The sequence below is a fragment of the Anabrus simplex genome, chromosome 7, assembly GCF_040414725.1.
Source record: "Anabrus simplex isolate iqAnaSimp1 chromosome 7, ASM4041472v1, whole genome shotgun sequence".
In the NCBI taxonomy this organism is placed as follows: Eukaryota; Metazoa; Arthropoda; class Insecta; order Orthoptera; family Tettigoniidae; genus Anabrus; species Anabrus simplex.
Window position 1 is genome coordinate 343,876,114 of NC_090271.1, and position 22,829 is coordinate 343,898,942.

The 22,829-nt window shown below is 41.5% G+C and overlaps 1 protein-coding gene across 1 annotated transcript in view; it reads right to left on the bottom strand.

Moving 5' to 3' along the window:
* The window catches only part of LOC136877839 (muscle, skeletal receptor tyrosine-protein kinase), a 243,009-nt gene that overhangs the window by 77,089 nt on the left and 143,091 nt on the right, over positions 1-22,829 (bottom strand). Inside the window, exons 3-4 of the mRNA XM_067152039.2 lie at positions 18,841-18,938; positions 14,145-14,315 (exon numbers count right to left, since the gene is read on the bottom strand). Coding sequence (XP_067008140.1) covers positions 14,145-14,315; positions 18,841-18,938 — 269 coding nt within the window. The remainder of the gene's footprint in view (positions 1-14,144; positions 14,316-18,840; positions 18,939-22,829) is intronic.

The following is a 22,829-nucleotide window of genomic DNA, read 5'->3' on the forward strand; positions in this document are numbered from 1 at the left end:
CCCTATAGCTTTGGTGGTGCTATCCAGTCTCTGCGCTGATAATAGCTGCATACCTTTCAAGCACAGGTGGGTCTTGTGTGGAACTGAAAGGCCAACCGCCAAGGTCTCCGCCCAGCTTCAACGTTCGCGGTTAACAAATATGCATATTTTTGAACTGATATTGAAATAGCCTCTTGATTTTAAAATCAACAAACGAATCCATTCCGTGATTTGTGCGTAATTCACATTTCCTTATTTATTTAATGAAACAGGGTAAGAATTATTTTTACTGAAGTCCTACAATTATGTTCTTAAGAATGACTGACTCCCGCAATTTTATATATATACACATTTATTATTATTATTAATGTACCGGGCGGTACACCTCCACGCCGCTTATTTAAAATTTGCGCCAATTGAAACTCCTCTGCTGGAGGAAGTCTGAACTTTATCTACGGTATTAATTTTCAAGTTTCTCAGAAGATGTCACTACTTGGAAATTTTGGAGTTTTTGAACTGGGTCATTTTTGATGTATTTTTGTTTTACCTGTAGTAAGAAGTGTGAACTTTCTCTTCTAGAGGACACTACTGAAAAACTACAATGGTGCACACTAGTGCGAAGTGAAAGAACTGTTTTTTGGAGAAATTTTTATTTCAAAAGTTTGTTTCTTGTTAAATTTCTTTCTGTTATTGTTTAAGTTGGCTGTATACCCCTTTCTTTCCCCTTGTTTTGTATTTAGCCAATCCCGAATTTCTTTAATTAATTTCTGACCAATCTGATGTATCTTCCCCCAACTTGAATATCTTGCTTAACCCTAGCCAATAAAGTTTTTGTGGGCGGGTGTTCTCATTCCAAAAATGCCTCGAACTTTCCGCGAGAGTATATAAACTGCTGATTTTCGGGTCTCCGGGCCACTCCAGTAACAGCTTTTGGTGTGTAAAGTACGTAGCAGGGGGCGGGAAGCGCCTCTTTCTTCGGGCAGCAGTTCAACAACCAGGTAATGGCCATTTAATAACTTCTTTTCTTGCTAGCTCAGCAGTTTAACTCTCGGGGCGGGTCCGAAGCGTTTCCACCATGTAACTTTCCCTAAAATGTAACTACTCTTAGCATCTATTCTCTTTTAAAGCTACATATTGGGATAGAGAGTGCTTAACCCTCTCGAGCTCCCACTCATATTGCTTTGAGGTGAACTTATTTCTCACAACCGATTCTTCCTTAATGTAATGTAAATTGTCCTTTTCTAAAGTCACCTCTGTAGTATGGGATTAGCCCTTGCATTAGCGGCCTAGAGCCAGATTAGGTTTTAAACAAAATGTATTAGGAGTGCAGATCGCCTCCTCTCAAATTGTTATTTTAGAGGTCATGTAATTAACCTTTTTCTCACTTAATAGGCCTCAGTACGTTGGGTATTTTACCCCTGTGTCTATGTCCTTAGAGGACAACTTGAAGGTGGAGTTTGGTGTGGCCTTTGATAGGCTTAAAGTTGAGAGCGAGTGGCTCTTTCTCGAAAATTGAGTGTGGTATGCCTCGAGGAGGCTTTTCTGTGTAATTGGGAGCAAGTGCTCCTGGGCATGATTGGGGTCTTCTGCCCCTTTGTTGAATTTCTGTATATCGTAAGATTGGGCTAATTGTTCAAGTATTGTGGGTTTGGCTCTCGGAGCCCATCCTGTAACTCTGTAATTGTACATTCTCGAATAGTGGCTTTGCTACTCTGTACCTGCCATGCTTGTTATTTCTTGATTTTACAAAGAAAATATAACCTTGTTAAATTTTAAATTAACTTTAATTTCGTAGCCTGAGACCTGTTCACCCCCGCACCTTCTTTCACCTCTAACTACCACGGAAATCTCCGTAACAATTATTATTATCATTATTATTATTATTATTATTATTATTATTATTATTATTATTATTATTATTATTATTATTATTATTGACAGGTACAGAGTACCGATGGAAAAGATGTTCGCCGTACTGGTGATTGTGGGATTAAAGGTGGATTATTAAAATCAATCAAAGGCATTTATGTTGACAATTGGGCTTCAGTGAGAATTGATGGTAGAATAAGTTCTTGGTTCAAGGTACTTGCAGGGGTTAGACAAGGTTCTAATCTTTCACCTTTATTTTTGTAGTATATGTTGATCATCTGCTCAAAGCTATAAAGTGGCACGGAGGGATTCAGTTAGGTGAAACAGTCTGGCCTACGCTGACGACTTTGTCTTAATGGCAGATTGAACCGAAATCCTGCAGTGTAACATCGTGGAACTTGAAAATACGTGCAATGAGTATGGTATGAAAATTAGCCTTTCAAAGACTAAACTGATGTCAGCAGGTAAGAAAATCAACAGAACTGAATGTCAGATTGGTGATACAAAGCTAGAACAGGTCGATAATTTCAAGTATTTAGGTTGTGTGTTCTCCCAGGATGGTAATATAGTAAGTGAGATTGAACCAAGGTGCAGTAAAGCTAATGCAGTGAGCTCGCAGTTGCGATCAACAGTATTCTGTAAGAAGGAAGTCAGCTCCCAGACGAAACTATCTTTAAATCGGTCTGTTTTCAGACCAACTTTGCTTTATGGGAGCGAAAGCTGGGTGGAGTCAGGATATCTTATTCATAAGTTAGAAGTAACAGACATGGACGTAGTGAGAATGATTGCTGGTACAAACAGGTGGAAACAATGACAGGAGGGTACTCGGAATGAGGAGATAAGGCTAATTTAGGAATGAACTCGATGGATGAAGCTGTACGCATAAACCGGCTTCGGTGGTAGGGTCATGTGAGTCGAATGGAGGACGATAGTTTACCTAGGAGAATAATGGACTCTGTTATGGAGGGTAAGAGAAGTAGAGGGGGAGCAAGACGACGAAGGTTAGACTCGGTTTCTAACGATTTAAAGATAAGAGGTATAGAACTAAATGAGGCCACAGCACTAGTTGCAAACAGAGGATTGTGGCAAGGGTTAATAAATTAAGTGAATCTTGCAGACTGAACACTGAAAGGCATAACGGTCTATAAGGAAGATGTATGTTGTTATTATTATTATTATTATTATTATTGTTATTATTATTATTATTATAAAATTAGTAGAGCAGGACACACTTCACTGCCCGGCATTGTTCCAGCCCACGTTGGTGGTGTCGCGGATGTAAACTGTGTAGCACATGTGTAGTCTGAGCCCTTTTACCACCAGATGCCCTTCCCGACGTGGAACAGTTGTGTTTTGTAGTGCGATGTATATTGAGATAAACATGAACACCTTGACGTTGCTCGAGAATCTCTGACCACTCAGCCAAGGAGCTGGACAAAGACTAATGAGGGCGAAACAGAGTTTTGTGAATCCCAGAAACACGACTTGTCGTGATGGCTTGCAACCATTCTACGAGCATTATCATTGTGAAGAGCGGAGTTCGATCTAATTAACAACGTTGCATGTGTGTTAAACGTCACTCGTGTCGAGATAAGCGCTGTATGCTCTCAATTAAAAGAGGCCTCCACTATTGCGTTAACAAATGTTTAGAAGAGTCTGAGTGCGGAGTAAGAGAGTGAACACGACAAAGGGATCGGATACAACACCAGCAATGACCACATTCACTAATTGCTAAGACTAGGACCGTCTTACTCTCCGATATCTAAGCTGCAGTATTGAAGGCGCGCGCATCGCCAGTCTGAGCAATTTCGGGATGAAGTACTGGCTCAGCGCTCATTGGTGTCATCTCAACAAGTAGGGGTTTCGGTTTCTCCTGCACATCTCCAAGTGACTGATCAGTGCTGGTCGTTCTCGAGATCACACAGCGTGTGGGGTAAACATTACAGTGGCAGAACTTACTGGCGCGGTTACCAGATACAATGCCTGCATAACCCAGAAAGGACGACGCTTCCAGCATCTTTTGTAACGTAAGATTGTATACACGCTTTAAGCAGGGCGGCCGCAGAGTCCGCTCGGTCTGAGTTTATCTGCGAGACCGTGTTCTTTACACATAGCGGGGAGTCCGGCTTGGGGAGTGTAATCCTGAGCATTTCACTTGGCGCTAATGAGTCCAGTCACCCTGCGTGCAGACAGCCACACAACACACGATGACTGTTTCTTGGTTCGACTCCAGGCACAGTTACACAGTCGTACAATGAACAACTAAACTGCAACATATCAATAGTAAGGACAGTACTCCTCACAACAACAGCCATTCACACTCGACAGCTGCTCCAATCACTAACTCTGCCAAAGTCCTCAGTCCATAGAAGCGCACACACACTACTCCGTTCCGTACCCGACGATACCTTGACAATGACGGCAGCCAACAGCTGTCTTCAGCCGGCTGCTCATTCGACACTCCGGCACAACAAAGAGTCCTCGTTCAGACCCCGATGGGACACAGCAACACACTGCCGGACTGTTCGCCGCTAGCACGGGCGATGCCGGCCATGTCCTCCAGGTCGGCTGGAAGCTCCCCGGTCGTCTGACTCATCAGTGTCTTCCAGCGGGAACCGAGAGCGGCTATCACAGACCTCCGCAAACCCGCTTGAATAGTTCGTGGCAGCCCCGGTGTCTCCGTGAATTTTCTTGAAGGCAAAATTACTATGTTATTATTTGAATCATCAGTACATAGACTGCTTTGCTGGAGCTCCCCATGCCACCCTATCCACTGCTAACCTTTTCACTCCTACGTAACTACTACATCCTACATCTGCTCTAAACTTGGTCTACCCCTACCGTTCCTATCGCATACACTTCCCTCAAGAACCAACTGCACAAGTCCAGGGTGTCTTAAGACATCCCCTCTCTTCTTCTGGTCAAATTTAGCCAAGTCGATCTCCTCTCTCCAATTCGATTCAGTATCTCTTCATTCGTGATTCCATCTACACCTTCAGCATTTTTCTATAACACCACATTTCGACAGCTCCTGTTCTCTTTCCGAGCTCCTTATTGTCCATGTTTATCTCCATACAATGCCACGCTCTAGGCGAAAGTCTTCAAAAACATCTTTCTAATTCCTATATCAATATTTGAAGTGAGCAAATTTCTTTCCGTAAGAAAGCTCTTTCTTGCTTGTGCTAGTCTGCATTTTATGTCCTCCTTACTTCTGCCATCGTTAGTTATTTTACTACCCAAGTAGCAATATTCAACTCCTTCCTTTCTTAATCTAATCATCACCAGATTTCATTTGACTGTCCTCCATTATTTTTGTTTTGGATTTACTTCCTCAGGGCTGTCTCCACACCTTTCAGCAATTTCTCCAGATCTTCTGCAGTCTCAGATTGAATACCATCATTGGCAAATCTCAGAGCAAAACTAATCAGAGATGAATACACTGAAGCAACTATTGCATTATTAGAGTTGACTTCCGTTATTAAAATTAGGAATAATTTTCTGACAAATTATAATTAACATGGATTCGAGCTCTGATTTGGCAGGAACCGACATGTCTGATGAGAGAAATCTGTAACTTCGAACTGTTTACATTTCTGTAGATATGTAAATACGAATCTCAATGAGTTAATCTGATGAGCGACTATTACGTACATAACAAAGAAAATGATCATGCTCACCATATTGAGCCTGCCTGCACAAGGGTGATGGGGAAATGGCCATGTTTAATTTCGTTGAACATTACTCCTGTTTTAAAGAGAGATTTGGCAAGTATTTAATTAATCACGGCTTAACGCGAGTGCAAGTGTACCTGTATTTCCGCCCTTGCCTACGCTATAATACAAGGCCTTCAAATGCACTCATGGAAACGGGTAGCATCCTAGTTCATCACTCAGCCACCAGGATCGCGTTCTTGTCTCCCTGGTGTTCGCATGGACGTATGTCAATAATTAAATTATATGCTAAATAAAGAGAGCTGAATGCTTTGTGAGTATAGAGCGGTGCTTCATTGGCTTGGATATGTCACTCAAGTTTCAAAACTTTCTCTTTTCTACTGGAGTGGCTCAAGAGGTCTCAGAGATGGTTTGCCGTCTTTACACGTTAAACACCTAATTTCACTGATGAACATGTAACTCTCTGAGGTGTCGTTCACTGCAGACGAGAGGGCTCCTTGGACTTTGAGTAGCTGGAGAAGATATATTTACAGTGAGTTTGTTCTTCTGCTACACGCACTAAGTATGCTCTTTACAATCTAGTATTGTTCAAACAGATCTGATGTAATTTACCTTACAAGGGTTTTGTATTGATAGACATTATGATCTCAGGAAGCTGCGGAATTTGCACATACTCATGCCTTTCTTTTTCATACATCTGGGACTGTGTTGGTTGTAGTAAACTGGTCGTAACATCCCTCACCTCAACATTGCCATGTTTTGATGGCGCAATACTTCCAGTATGGAGCGTTCGTTAAGGCATGAGCTTGCGTCCATAGCGTCGTTGTACCCTACTTTGCGTCTTAGGTAGCTGTAGAAGAGCTCGATATCATTGCTTGTTAGGTTCGTCGTCAAGACATAATGCAAACCTATACTTATGAGTGGGGCCCGGATTCATAAAACAAAATACTGTTACCAACGCAATCTTAACTCAGTGTTAAACTGATGGAAATGTTTCATTCCTTGGCACGTGGCAGGAGTCAAAGACTTTCTGTTGTCGAACACAATTAATTTATACGCTGAAAATGATCGTTCTGCGTCGACGGATGTAACTGGGCAAAACTAGTACATTTGAATTTTAAATCGCATTTTACACTCTTGTCGCACACTTGACAGTGCAGTACACCATCGTCACACATCGAGCTCTTATCTTTAGGTACTTTAACACTGCAACAGACGCAGCAAGTTAACTTGTTTAAGCAAACCTTGGGAGAAAGGAATGTCAGAAAAAAAGAAGAAAGGTCTACCTGCTTGTATTGCAACACTTAAAGCACTTTCCTTGATCAGGAAAGGCTTCTCGTGTTGCCAAGGGATGTAAAATATATGGAATTCATTAGGTTTTTCATTTCGTTCAGAAATCTTGTATAATCGATCACACATAACAGAAAAGTATATCTGTATATGCACTAATGTTCAAAATATGCATTTTTTAAAATCCGGGCCCTACTTTACGCAGGCCACAGTGGATTGGGTAGTCAAGATAATGCCTGATACCTTTCCGCAGTGAGTCTTCTCACTTTCCCTGAGTGCATTTGAACTTACTCTTATAAATGAGAGGAAATCATTAATTAACCAACTGACGCGTTCATATTCAGTGCTAAAAATGCTCCCTTGTCCTCACTCCTGGAATATGTCCCATGTGAGGTGTTGCAGCGCATCAACAATTTCATCAAATGCTCCATAAAACAAATGGCTTTTCTCTTTGATGCTTTCGGGACAAACCACCTCCATACTTTTCAAACCAGATATTGTTCCATATTATTAGCTCTTGCTACATTCATTTTCTCCAAATTTGTTGGGCAAATTACTTTTCTGGTTAGTCTCCTTACCGGCTTCATAATTGAAGATTTCTGAGTTTGAACAGGGCTCCAAAATGATCGCCAGTCACGGCAGCATTGTTTAAAATATCCAGTGATAACGTTTGGGACCGCAGGATTTTTATGACGTAACTGGGACCAAACCTTAGCAACTGAGGCCTAGTTTCATCAGCTGGAAGTCGTAATGCTTCCTCCGCATTCACTGGAAACTTTTGAAATGGAATTCCACTACATTTAATTTCTCGTGAATAAACAACTACAGTAAGTGCGAATGCTTAACATCAGAAGAAGACCCATTCACAACCAACTCACTTTTAAAGGCGCGAACCTGCTAGACAAGAAAGCGATCCTAGCGGCACGTCTGACGGGCTCTATTTCAAGGCCTTGTGTTATAACGGAGGCAACGATTTCCGCTTGGCGCTCACGTAACTCCCCTCTCTCGGTATAGAATATATGGATACGTGTAGCAGCTTTATCCAACTTGGCAGAATTGAGAAGCCCATAACAAATTAAACTGAAAACAACTTTTTAAGGTCTAACATGTAGGTCATCGGAATATTTGGTGACAAAACCTACTAAGTTTGAAACCCTGTCTGCGACACTTGAGGCTATGATCCATTAACATTTTAACACGTTCGGACGATGCGTTTTAATGTTACGCAATCTAGCGGCACACAACCCGGCTGTTGATAGGAATGAATTTCCTTCGGTCACGGAGAGTCAGAATAAACGTTTGAAGACAGAGTTGGAACATAGCATTTCCAAATCCCTACCTCCTGAAATTCATGAACAAATTAATGCAACTAAAGACGTGCCTTCCATATCCTTGGCCACAGTTAACTCCACGCCTGCCCAGGAGTCCGTGAATTACCTGGTAGATACTCCAAGCACCCCTTTAATCCTGGATCTTAGCCAGACCCCGAACAACGCATCTCTCCCCTCTAGGATGGAAATCGAAATTATGGGCAGTGCAGATACGGCCGATCTGGACTTAATAGATACAGAAATGGCACAGGAAGGTGTGAAAATTGCAGCGTGTATTGGCGAAGAGAAGCAAAGTAAGATGTCTTCACCTCGAATGAGAAACATAGTACGTCATCCACGGCGGACAAAAGCTTGAAGGACAGTCAACCATCACACACTTCCTTAAGCTATAGAGACCAACGTCTACATGCAAGAAAGAAGATTACCGAGCGGAAAGGGTCTAATTCTAAATCGTCTGTACCTAACTGACTCTGCACAAACCACTACCTGTCGCATCTATAAATAAGCGTCTACGGAAACATGAATACAGCTTCTTGGCATTTTGCTTTCCCTCTCTGTCTTGTTATGGTGAATCTTCTTACAACTTACGCCACCCTTAATATTAATGGAGCAAGGAGTGTTACAACTCAAGCGCTGCTTAGTCGGTTCGTGAAGGAATATGATATTGATATCTTATTCCTCCACAAAGTTAATGGGACAAACTTCCAATTCTTATATAACTATATAACGAACGTAGGTGATAACTTCCGAGGAACTGCAATAGTATACAGGAAAGGAATTCAGCTCACTGATGTCATCATGGACCCTACGGGAAGGTTTCTGTCTGCCACCTATAATAACACAGGATTGATAAACGTTTATAGCCCATCCGGGTCACAGTACAAACAGGACCGAAACCTACTATTTACAAATGAAATAGTGCCCCATTTAGTGACACCTGGTCCAATAATTCTAGTAGGTGATATCAACTGTACTCTTCACCCATGAAATCAAACAGGTACTTTAAACTTTTGTCCACGCCTTCAGACACTAATACAGTCTATGTAGCTCAAGGATGTGTGGCAGCAGCTACACGGCTCACATGTCGAATTTACATTTTGCAGTGAGGAGTCGAAATCCAGGATAGATAGGATGTACCTATCCACGGCACAAGTACAGCTCCTCGATAGCTGTAAGGTGATTCCAGTCGCCTTTAGCGATCACCATAGCGTTCTAGTTATGATGAAGACAACAAGGAGTGACAGATGCATCGTGGGGAAAGGACTATGGAAGATGAATAGGTCTGTTTTCAATAATACTGAGGATGTCCAACGTTTCACGGAGTGTTATCACCAATGCAGATTAGCTCAAAATCGCTATAGTAACGTGATGAACTGGCGGACATATAAACTTAAACCTGCCATTAGAGCTCTCGGACGGACAATAGCGTATGAGCACAACCAGGATACAAGTAGAAAAATTGAATTCTATGACACAGTTATGTTTGATCTGCATCACAAGGAACAGCAAGTCCAAAATGTCTCTTCTGCATTAAATTCTATTAAGAGAATTATTTTAGGTATAAAGGAAAGCAGCCTAGAACAACTACATCAGCACGTAAAAGGCACTTCCCTCCTCGAAAGAGAGAAAATCTCTCTCTACCACATTGCCAAGATTAGAGGATCAGCCAATAAGCAATTTATTACTCGATGGGATAATGGTAAAGGGACAATGTTCACTACAAAGGAGCAGCTCCTTGCAGAAAGTGAGAGATATTTCCGTGAAATGTTTGCAGAATACAGCATCTCAGAGTTCGATATTGACAGATATCTTCATCATCTCCAGGGTCATCTGGAAGGATATGATATCGCACATCGTACTAATAATATTTTCGAAGAAGAAGTGAAGCGCGCGTTGGAACATACTGCACCAAATAAGACGCCAGGCTATGATGGGATCCCGTATGAAAGGTATAAGAAATTTTGGAACATTATAGGCAAAGACCTGACACAAGTTATTAATTATGCCTTCAGTCACGACATAAGTGATACATTTGCAGAGGGAATTATCATCCTAATTCCCAAACTCTCCAGTTGCACGTATATCAGTGACTATAGACCTATTACAATATTAAACACCGACTATAAACTACTGGCCAAGATTTTAGTGAACAGAATCAGAACTATCCTCCCTTCATTAATTACTGAAGGACAGTTTGCACTATACCTGAAAGAAACATCTTCCATAATCTACTGGCAATCCGTGATGTCATCATATATCATTCAATGTGTGACAATGCTTCAGGAGCTCTGGCTAACATTGACCTCAGCAAAGCCTTCGATAGGATAGCACACTCTTATCTTTGGAAAATTTTACAAAAGATTCGATTTCCAAACAGTACCATAGAAACAATACAGCGCATATACCACAAGGCATCCTCACGAGTTATGATAAATGGATTTCTATCAGCAAAAGTTTCGATAAACAAATCAATTAGACAAGAATGCCCATTATCAATGGCACTTTTTGTTTTAGCAATAGAACCCCTGATTCAAAGTTTGAAAAATTCTTTAACCGGACTAACTATTAACATCGAATGCTTCACAGTACGCGCATACGCGGATGACATTACCCTACTGTTGACCAGTGACGAAGATGCTAATAATGCGCAAGAGACACTCGAGACCTTCTGTATGGTGTCTGGTGCAAAAGTGAATTATAGCAAATCCTCATTATGCTATTAGGTTCAAATGAAAATCGACAAATATTTGCCAGCTCCCGGATTCCAATTGTTAACCACTGCAAGATATTGGGCATTATTTTCAGTAACGATATTTCAGAGACGATAGAGTCTAATTGGACTTCTGCTCTAAACACGCTACGGTTTCAGCTAAAGGAGGAACTTTCAAGGTGACTCAACATTTTTCAAAAAGTTTGGCATATAAATATCTTTGCGCTGTCGAAGCTCTGGTACCTTGCCCAAATTCTTCCCGCCTTACATGTTATTTGCCAACGTGTTGAAATGGCAATTGGATTTTATCTATGGAAAGGATACAGATACAGAATAAGAAGAGATCAACTTCATCTTACTTATGGTGGCTTGCGGCTAATTGCAGTCGAGACGAAATGCACAGCACTCTTTCTGTCACATATCATTAACCCTTAGCCCTCTTGCTGCCTCCCCAGCTCCATTTAAGAATCTGCTTGCAGAGGGATAACAAGAGCACAAACATATTACGCAAAATAAATATAATACAAGTACAATACAGTATTCAGGTGCAATTTTCAGCATTTTCAAACCTAAAATTATCTCAGAGAGTCACTTTTTGTCTGTAATAGTGCATTGTGTGAAACTTCCCAAAACACTCGCCGGGATAAAATCCATGCTTTTTTCTGCAGTTATTGCTGAAAAAACACTCTCGCATCGTAATTTAGGCTTACTGTTCATTGCCATATTTAGGATTACGCCTAAACATGCTTCGAATTCAGGAAAAGTAACATCTATCCACGACCCCCTAATAGACTCACATGTGAGGGGCGTAACGTTTTGAATGTTTACACTAGCATACCGGTTAGTCTCGCGCACAGTTTCAGACAATAACTCGTCAGTCAAAGGTAATAATTGGAAAAAGTCAAGTTCATTCGACCATGCGGTTGTTTATAACCTGACGTCATGGGCGCCCGCAAGGGGGGGCACTTGCCCCCCCCCCCTGGAATTCTAAAGATGTTGATGTTCAATTGTTTAATATCATACCAGATTATTTCATAAACTGAAATTACTGACAGTCATCTAGCATATGTTATAACTGGAAGTTTCTGTAAACAATTTAATGTTGCCGACGTTATATTCAAGAAAATTGTTAATGTGCCTCCTGCGGGCGCCCATGCCTGACGTACCTGTGAAATCGAAGTCACTGACGCGGTATTTCCTGCATCCATCAGAAGAGGTACCGGCATAATTTTCTCATGATCGGGATTTTTATCACTCAACTCACCAACACAATCTCATTCCGCAATATCTTTCTCACCATTTAATTGAAAATCACTCCCACTATCGCTGAAATCAACGTCACTTTAACCTAAAAGTCCGACTATTTCTTTCTCACGCTGCTCGAACGACGCCATGTTGCTAAGCAATGTTTGTTTATAAACTCACATGGTCTGCAAAGAATCTGCACAAAGCCTGATTTCAAAGAGATTATAGCTATACATGTCTTCAAATTTTCGTCGATGGTTTGCAGTACCTTACTGTACCTGTAATTCATGCACGCGTAACCCGACAAAGGAGTTATATAGAGAAGAATGTCATGTCGGGCATTGCCCGACATAGGACCTATGCGGGATATTCTCGTTGTCGGGCATGGCCCGCCGCGTGAGTGCATTGTACTCAACTCAAGAGGAGATGTATTTGATAGTGCAGTACTAACAACGAACCTGCAACAACAAGATCCCTTTAGAAGCTGCTTCCGGAACGCTCTCTCGATTCTACAACAACTTCCAGAAACAGAAATTACAGCTGGAAAGTTGGATAAAGCTAAGAATATATACAACTTCAGATTGTGTCTTCCACTGGTCCAACAGAAATACCCACATCGTGACTGGAGGCAGATCTGAAAAAATATTTGGAACAAATGGATCCCGATTGAATGGAGGGTATCACTCTACATATACACAAAAGAAATCGTCCCGACGGGTGAGAAATTGAAACGGCATGGACAAGTATCTGCTGGTATGTCATCAGACGGACAGTCTCGTGCATCGAGTTACCACATGCGGCACTAAACGCCATCTACAGGATATCAGGGACAACAACAACCAGTGACAGAGTGAGAGAGATACTGAATCTGGAACTAAATCACGCACAGAACGAGAGTAGAAACGCTTGCATATGGATAACAGCCGGAGCCATTCACTACAATATGAAGGCGTATGCTCAGCATACAAGTGCGACTTTACCTGGATTTCTGGATCATCTCAGGAAAGAACGATGGAAGATGGTCAGACAGAAGTGTCTTCAAGAAGCTTTTGGAACACATCTTTTTAAATTCTGAGTGCCTTCCTGTTATGTCCCTTGTGTAATATCTGCAGAGTGTTTTGTGTACTGTTCAAGGATTTGGATCATGAATGACAGGAATAATTAAGTTTACTCCTAGTGTTCAAAAGGAAAAAGTTTTTTTAATTATTCTGCTGTGAACGACTTGATGTTCTCCTGTCTTAAATTTTAATTTTTAGATGCAACTTATGAACGTTCTGTTTGCGGAATTATCCTAAATTTGTTCTAATATGTTTGTTTAAAAACAATAAGAAGTTTGTTTAGTATGTACGTACTTTGACATTGTCAAAAAAAAATTACAGTAAAAAAATGGCGACGAAGGGTGCGAAAGGTCTAGGAGTTGGAAGGAAACGACCATGTCGTTAATTAGGTACAGCCCCAACATTTTCCTGGTATGAAACTAGGAAACCAAGGAAAATTATCTTCAGGGTTGCTTACAGTGTGGCTCGAACGCAGTATCTCCCGGAGGCAAGCTCACAGCTGCGCGCCCCTGCCCAGTTACAAGTCGTCCATTTCATGACCGTATCGATGAGTATAGTCAAGAAATAAGATGATGTACAATATTATAGGGAAGGATCCACCTTTCAATACTCCGTAGTAAGTTGAACTAAAAAGTAGTTACAACGGAGTATTGAAAGTTGGATCCTTCCCTATAATATTGTACATCATCTTATTTCTCTATTCAATACGGAACAATCATGAAGTTTTTAACTTTAAAATATAGTCAAGAAGTTAATATAAAGAACCGCCTAATCGATACTTTATTTTTTCATTATAACCTAAGAGTATTAGTTGTGCTTATTATCCTAATGTCTTTTTTCATCTTAGTTTTTTTCTTTATACAGCTGAAGATGACCACGAAGTGGTCGAAACATATTCTGTAAGTGTTAATATGTATTCAATTTTGCCTGAGGCTAAAAATAAAGTATCGATTAGGTGGTTCTTTCTTGCCCAGTGAATGTATGTACTTACGTTACAGGGCGACTTGCTCTTCTTGTTGGAGCGAGCCATGCAGGTGCTCAGCCTCTTGCGCTTCCAGATGCAGACGATGGCGCCAACTAGCGCCACGACTATCAGCACCACGGTGAGCCAGAGGTACAGGTTGCTGAAGACCGGATAGCGTTCCTCGTGCGTCAGCTTCGTCTGAACAAACAACACACACACTACTTGAGATACCTCCATCCCCCTGTTTGGGAGGGGGTGGCTTTCGATACGTGCATTAAAAACTATTTAAATCCCGTTTCTAAATTGTAGTTGCTTTTCTTTGTCAGACGTTAACAGAGTTGTATTAGTGCTCAGTTTTGTGTCACAACAATTTATCTAGCCCTATCCTTCATCGTTTTCGTTAATGTATTTCCTTTTGCCACATACGTTTCAGAATACAAAATGATTTTGCAATTCTTTACGGTGCAATCCATTCCTTATTCAACAATTTAACAATTGTGTAGAATTCTTTCTCTTTCTAGTTTTCCTTTGTATTTTCTCGTATATATTTTATTCTAATGGCCTCCGTCTCCCTACGAACTCTCAATAGATGAACCAACAACTGGCCACAACTTCTCTGTTTGGAAGCCTTTCTTTCTTAACTGACAGTTTTGAGCGTCTTCTTACATTCTGCCATAATCATTTGCTCCTCAATATCTTTCTCTCTAATCGTTATTTCTTGCACAATTCCTTCGCTGTTCTGAATCTCTCTCTCACATTCGTATTGTATGAAGCATCCTTTCAACTTTCCTTAACCAGTAATCATCACTTAAAAGTTTCATCTGGTGTTGATATGGAAAATTCAATATTCTCTCCCCCTCCTCAATCTCAGCCAATGTTTTATTACCTTTCCAGTTATATATGCTGTGTGAATGTAGCCTGGAGTTGAAATTGGAAATCCACAGGAAACCAATTCGAGAATGGTGCAGGAGGAATTAGAACCCACCTATCCCCCGATTACAGAACTAGCAGTGACAGGTGTCCGTGCACCAGCGCACTGAGGTAGCCTCTTCGGTGGCAGCTATGGTAATCTTACACTGCCACAGTGTGTAGTCCTTTGGTCGACTTTCAAAAGTATATTTTCATGTACCTTAAAATTAGTAAAATACAGGATGGTCGGGTATGTCAGCGTTAGAAGGTTGGTCATGTTGATTATCAACTGCTGAAGTTAGCCAATGAGATTATTTCGCGAGTCGGTGTTGTACGCGGCTTAACACCGACTTGAGAGCACTAATCGAAGAATAACACTTTGCGAAGGGAGGGATTCAAACACGGAGCTCTGAGGTGGCAGAAACCCACGTTGGGTTCGTCTCGGCGTGGCTCTGACGTACACGCATTTCAATTTCCCCGCGAAGTAATTTGATTGGCTAACTGGAGCAAGGGCGCGGGGTATCGAGTTACTTCTCTCGTATTACGACCGCTCTGTGTATGCATAACTTGGTGGGGAAACTGAAATGAAAGTCTTCAGTCGGTCTCACTTCAGTTTACTTTCGAATGACTACAGGAAGTAGGCCTCCTGCTTTCTGCCGCCTAAGCACCGCAACATAACTGTGATTTATGAGAGATTCCTTTGGAGCATTTCTGCCGCATATATGTTGTTTCTTTACCTGCGTTAGTATTAAAGTTTTTAAAAGGTACATAACTTAAACTAGGAGGTACTGTGTTTTACTCTCCACGAACTACTGTTTACAGTGAATTGCAAGTTCATCGTATTTTAGTTTTCCATTCGGTACAGTTTTCCTCATGATCATGACACGCATTCAAAGGCGTAAAAACAAACCTCACCGCATCGAACTCATATTCTCCCACAACTCCGCGTGACCGACTTTCACTTGTGATTGACGCACTCAAGACTCACTTGCGCACTTCATATAGACTAGTAGAATATTCTAGTAGTTTCCAACTTCAGATCATTCTGGACGCCTGGAAGCTTCCTCAGCAGTTTACTCGTCCACGCTGCCACGAACCTGCTACGCAGGCGTAGCAGGGGGAGAGGTGATACTCCCGCGTGGCGCGTCCCAGGTGGCGGATAGAGGGGTCCAAACCGGCTTGCCGGCGGACTTGAGGGAAATAAAATACCTCTCGCGGACCAAACACAAAACCCCCTCCGGGTGGGGGACGCACATGTAGAATACACCCGCGGTATCTCCTGCCTGTCGTAAGAGGCGACTAAAAGGGGCGACCAAGGGATGATTGAATTAGAACCATGAAACTACTCTTGATTCGTACCATCATGCGGGGAACACCATGGGTTGCATGTACTTGCGAGTAGTATCACTAAATTGGTACGAAATAGGTTTGTGATTAGTAGCAGTAAAGAGGCTGGCCTGGTGGATTCCAGTACCCGTGCGTTGTACCCATGTGGGCAACACCGCGGGTCTGGGCGTAGCCTGTGAGTTGTACCGTGGGTCAGCGTTGCCTGTGATTGGTACCCACTATGTGAGGAACACCACGAGAATACCGGCGCCCGTGACTTGTACACCTAGGTGAGGAACCTTACTGGTTTGCGTTGGCTATGAGTGGCGCCATTGTGTGAGCAACACCATAGGGCTGTGTTGCCTGTACGAATTGCAATGCTTGTGGGTAGTACCATCTTGTGTGGAACACCGTAAGTCTTCGCTACTTTTGATTAGTACCCCAAAATGACAAATACCATGGTTCTACTTTACTCGCGACATGTACCGTTCTGTGGGGCCTTAGATGTGGATTTTGCACTCCTGTAGACGTCAAGCATCATTGTGCTTTGTAAGTGGTCCCTTGGTCAATAATACTATTATTTACGATCCTTTTTTGAATCTGATCCAGTGTTTGTTTGATTTTTGTTTTATTTTTTGTTGGGTTCATGTCCATCCCTTCATTCTTCATGACATTTTTTATTTTATTTTGGTCAGTGGATGAAATTGAAATTTTTGTTGTTTCATTTCGTACCATTAGGGGCCGATGACCTCGATGTTAGGCCCCTTTAAAAAACAAGCATCATCATCATCAGCAAGCATCGTCCACGCTGTCGTCCGCTGTACGTTACTGCCAGGCGTGCCTTCTTTGGCACAATAAAATGCCATCATACGGACACAATAAGCAAATTCCTTGCTGTTAGAAGCAAGTGAAGGGGAAAGCGCGCCTTGGCCGCCTGGTTTAGTGATTCATTCGAATAGGGTGACCAATAGGTGGCGAACGAAGCACATTCTATTTTCTGGAGGAGTACGTGGCGTGAATTTTTAAAGGCCCTGTCTCATACAGCGTGTCCGACTTGAGTGTATCATAAAATAAAAATTAATATCTTAGGAAGTAATATAGATAAACATTAGCGCTCTGGTTCTACAAATAGAGAAACCAAGATGTTTCTTTACATACCTAATACACGCGGATATGATGCGACAGAGGCCGAATCTGTATCCTCTTGCTGTTGTGGCCCGATGTCGAAAGCGTCTGTGCCATTTTCCTCATTTACATGTACAAGGGAACATGGCCACTTAGTCGCAGTTGATATTCGAGCCGAGAACGAGGTTGTACGAGCTTAACAGACCCCAGCTGCATCTTGTGATGGTCACTTAATTAACAATTCACACATTTAAATGTAGCATTCGAGCAGCTATCGCAATGCAGTGCAACAAAACACTTGGAGAGAGGTGGACCAGTAAGGGTGTCCATGTTAAACCTCCAACGGTTACGATATTCACCAACATTACTGAAAGTGGAAACATTCGAGGTGAACATCCCAGCTGACTGTCAACTCTTGAAGAATGAAGCACACAAGAGTGATCGTGACACAAGCACTAATTAAATATTAAGGTGTTTAAGATGTTTCGAAGGTTGCCTTTGATTACAGCAGATTAAGAATGCAGGTACAGTACTAGCAAGAGATATGGCGGGTTTGCCCAATTTTACGAGATGAAATTTAAAATTCAAAATCAGACTTGCCAGATGTTATATCTTTCCCATCCGGTTTTACGGAATCGAAAGCTGGTCGTTGACAGGCATGCTTCTAAAAGCTTGAAACACTTTTCGAAAGAGACTTTATAGAGGCATACTGAATGTAAGAAGGGTTGGAGGTGCTAGATCAAAGCAAGTAATGAGAGACGTCAATAGTTTGTGGCTGCCAAAGAGCCTTGTCCCCAGACGGGGAGGACTACACTAAGCCATAAAGAAGAAGAATGCCTCTCAGTTTATAATTAACAGCATATAACACGGTCAAAGGGTAGAGAAGTTGCTTCTAACCGCGAGGCGTCGGTTTCGATTCCCAGAAAGGTCAGGGATTTTTACCTGGATCATAGGGCTGGTTCAAGGTCTGTTGAGTACAACAGAAGCGGTACCACATGGTGAGATAGTGGCCCGGTCTTGAAGGACAAGAGTAACGGTGCCGCTGACCACGCACACTTTCAGTCGCTTGTAGTGTCAATGGGGTTTCTTTGATGCTGAGACGTCCAGTGATCAGACTTGACGTCAATTGTCAAGAAACGACCCACGCTTTTGGAGAGAGAAACCAGTAAAGGACCAACGTGCATGCGACAATCGACATTCGTGAAAAATACAAGCAAGACCTTAAAAAATTAGCATTGTCAAATTTAGGGGAATGCGAAAACTCACATGAATATGGGCTCCGGAGGAAGACCCACACATGCTCGGAGCGACCTCGTTAGGCTGGGCCTTCACTAATACTAATAATAAGAAAGAAATACGCTACCTGCTGCGTAGTGGTGACGTTGTGGAGTTGGTCCGGCTGCGTACTGTTCACTTTGATGGGCGGAATAATATTGTGGATCGGTCGTGGTTCCACCGGTACTGCAACAATAAACAAGATGGAGAATTGTGAACCACAGAACATACCGTTTGAAATTAATCTAAAAATAAGAAATTTGTAGATGTAGAAAACATCCCTGTAGAAGTTCATAAAATGATTGAAGAAGACAATTGTTGGTAAAGTTGTTCAATACTGGAGACTGGCTCTTATCTACATTCATCACGTTGCCAAAGAAGTAAGTGTAATGATTATAGGCTAATAAGCCTCATGAGCCACACATGTAAAGTATTCCTTCGTGTATTACATAACAGAATCAAGACTAAATGTGAACACGACCTCGACGAAACACAGCTTGGGTTCAGAAATTCTTTTGGTACAAAGGAAGCATTGTTTACGCTGAATATTCTAATTCAGAACAGTCTAGATCAACAGCAAGAGGTGTTTGCTTGTTTCATTGATTTTGAAAAGGCATTTGACAGAATACAACATCCAAAACTTGTAGAAGACCCAAAGGATATAGGAGTTGACAGCAAAGATATCCGAATTATTGAAAATCTTTACTGGAGACAAAAGGCCATTGTCCGAATCAGAAATCAAACTACAAACGAGTAGGGGTCCAAAGAGGAGTTAGACAAGGTTGTGTTTTATTTCCATTGTTATTCAACCTTTACTCGTATACAATTTTCAAAACAGCTTTAGAATATCACCAATGTGGAATACAAGTACATGGCGGCATAATTAACAACATAAGATACGCGGATGATACAGTCATCCTCTGTGACAATTTTGAAGGTCTAGAACTCCTGCTCAATAATATTAGTGCAGTAAGTGAGAACATGGGACTAAAAATAAATGTAAACAAGACCAAGTTCATGATCTTCAGCAGACGTGCCAATGCTGTGGCAATCTTACAACTAAACAACCGACAGATTGAGAGAGTAACCACTTTTAAATATCTCGGTGCCATTGTCACTGAACAACTTGATCCTGAGAAAGCAGTGAAACAGAGGATAGCCATAGCACGAAGAATATTTACAAAAATGAAATCTTTCTTTTGCAATGACTACTTAAATTTAAAACTTAGACAGAGGATGGTCAAGTGCTATATATGGTGTGGAAACATGGACTCTCAAGAACATAACAGTGAAACGCTTGGAAGCCTTTGAAATGTGGATCCAACGTAGGGCGCTCAGGATTTCGTGGGTTGCACGACTAACGAACCAAGAAGTACTTAGAAGGGTAAGAGCAAGTCGGGAACTCGTTCAAATATTAAAACACCGGAAGATCTCTTACCTTGGCCACACCCTTAGAAATGACCGTTAGCTCATCTTACAGCGGATTGTACAAGGCAAAATACAGGGTCGAAGAAGTGTCGGGAGGAGGCGAACATCAAAGAATGTACTGGAATTCACACTGCATTCGCCACAGTGATCGACAAAGTCAAGGGGACCTGATATGGTACTGTGAAGAAGAAGACCTCCTCAGTTAATGAGGACGACTTTTTCTACAGCTATCAAACATCTTCTTTGTGTAGAGAACAGTGTTCCTGCTTAGACCTGGCGAAGGACGCAGATTCGACTTGAGTTCCAGTTGGCCCTGGGGTCCACTCAGTCTACGCAAGAAATGAGTTTCCAGGTTAATTTATTTAAAAGTGGGGGTTAGGGGGGAGCGCCAAGGCGGACAAATAGGCCTGGGGTAGACCACAGGCTATATCTCATTTTATTCAAACTTAGGGAGGATCGATCGATCAATCAATCAATCAATCAATCAATCATGATCTGCAGTCGCTCAGGTGTCACATTCCCCATCAATTGTTTTCGTAGCTTTTTGTTAAACATTTTCAACCGAACTTCTCTCTTGGTGAATTATTCCAGTTTCTTAATCCTCGTCCTATAAATGAATATTGAATTCCAGCTTTCTACTTTCTACTTTTAAAAGCTGCACTGAAGCTTATCCTTCTACTAATGTAATTCCACGCCAACTCTCCGCTGACTTAGTCGAGCAGCTTCTCTCCTTAAGGTGCCCGTGCGAGCAGTTACTCGCCAATGGACAGAGTGCCGAGAGCTAACTTGTCTCAACGTGCTCCCCGGCTCTCTCGGAGAGTAGCTCTCCAGATACGAACTGTGTTCGAATTGTAGCGAAGCTATCGAGAGCTTGGTTCTATTTTCAATTGCAAGATGGCTAAAAATTAGTCACCGGAGGAAACAAAACTGTTAACTGAAATGTATGAAAGTCGAGAAATTTTCTGGAATTTGAAATGTACCGATTACCGTGACAGAGTGAAGAAACATAAAACTTTAGAGGAAATAGGAGTGAAGTTTTTGTGTTGCGGGGCTGAAGTTCAAAGGGAACTTCACAACTTAAGGAATCAGGTAAGACTGTTTAATAAAGTTGAACTAAGAGTAAATTGTTAGTTTATATTTTATTATAATCACATCAATTTTCCTGAAAATAAATATATTATAATGATTGTAGCCTGGTCATTATTATAATAACAAGTACACAATATAATATATATACAATATTTAAATTAATCAATAATGTGATGCTCTCTATAATTGAAAACATTAAAAACAGGAAAAGCGGTAGCGGGACAGATGACAATTACCAAAGTAGTTAGCCTTATATCACTGCTCTGAAGTTCGCCATCCCGGAACTTATTCCCATTTGAACACAACCTAATTTGGTAAGTTCATATTCTAATAAGTTCCCTCTTCTTGTTATTCTCTGTTGTGGGTTTTGATGTATCTGTACTGCCCTCAGCAGTCATAAAATAGTTTTTGAATTCATCTCTCACATCCTTTTTTGAAGTTGTATAGTTATTTCTTTTGCCTCGTTCCAGCGGAAGAAGTGTATTTCCAGGGTTATCTTCATCACGCCAAACTCCAGATATCACATCTCGACTTACTGCATCTTCTGAATCAATCATTCCATTTCCTAAATAGGCTGACTCATTTGCGTTCAGTAGGAAATTATGAAGGGCACATATTGACGACACAACAAGAGCACAGGTTCTCTTAGTACTACTCGAAATCTGTTTGCTAAAATCCCGAAACTGTTTTCCAATGTTTTACGAGCCCTTGACAGGCGATAATTAAAAATTCGTTTGGGTGGTGGTTGATCACGAGATGGATAAGGTTTCAAAAGATATGTTGTGATGACCAACAAGACAGTATGGCACTGGCATATTTCTTCTTGTAAGTGGTCCAGGACAGGGTAAAGGTAGTGTCTTTTGTTCCAATTTATCGAACAAACTCCTGTTAGAAAGTACACCTCCATCAGAAATTCGGCCATTAATTTAAAATTAGCATCTTCGATTGCCAACAAAACAATACTGTGCGTTGCTTTGTGCTCCCGCTTGTATAACTACATGCTTCCCGTCCAAGGCAACGAGGACCGGGCGAGTTGGCCGTGCGCGTAGAGGCGCGCGGCTGTGAGCTTGCATCCGGGAGATAGTAGGTTCGAATCCCACTATCGGCAGCCCTGAAAATGGTTTTCCGTGGTTTCCCATTTTCACACCAGGCAAATGCTGGGGTGTACCTTACTTAAGGCCACGGCCGCTTCCTTCCAACTCCTAGTCCTTTCCTATCCCATCGTCGCCATAAGACCTATCTGTGTCGGTGCGACGTAAAGCCCCTAGCAAAAAAAAAAGGCAACGAGGGAAACTCTTCTAATTTAAACCATTCATCGGTGCTTTGTGGAAACTGTAATCTGCTTAGTCAATGATGTATTAATACATTACTGTTATAATAAAGTAAATAATAGAAATAATAATAACAATAATAATAAACAATGACAGTTGATTTTCTTATCAGATTTGTTTTTGGTCATTAGGTATTTATTTTAGGCGGAGAGTTCTTCAAATTCCGACATAGCCATACCAAAGAATGGAGAAATATTGAAATTTTGGAAAAGCTCTTGGAAAATGAGGT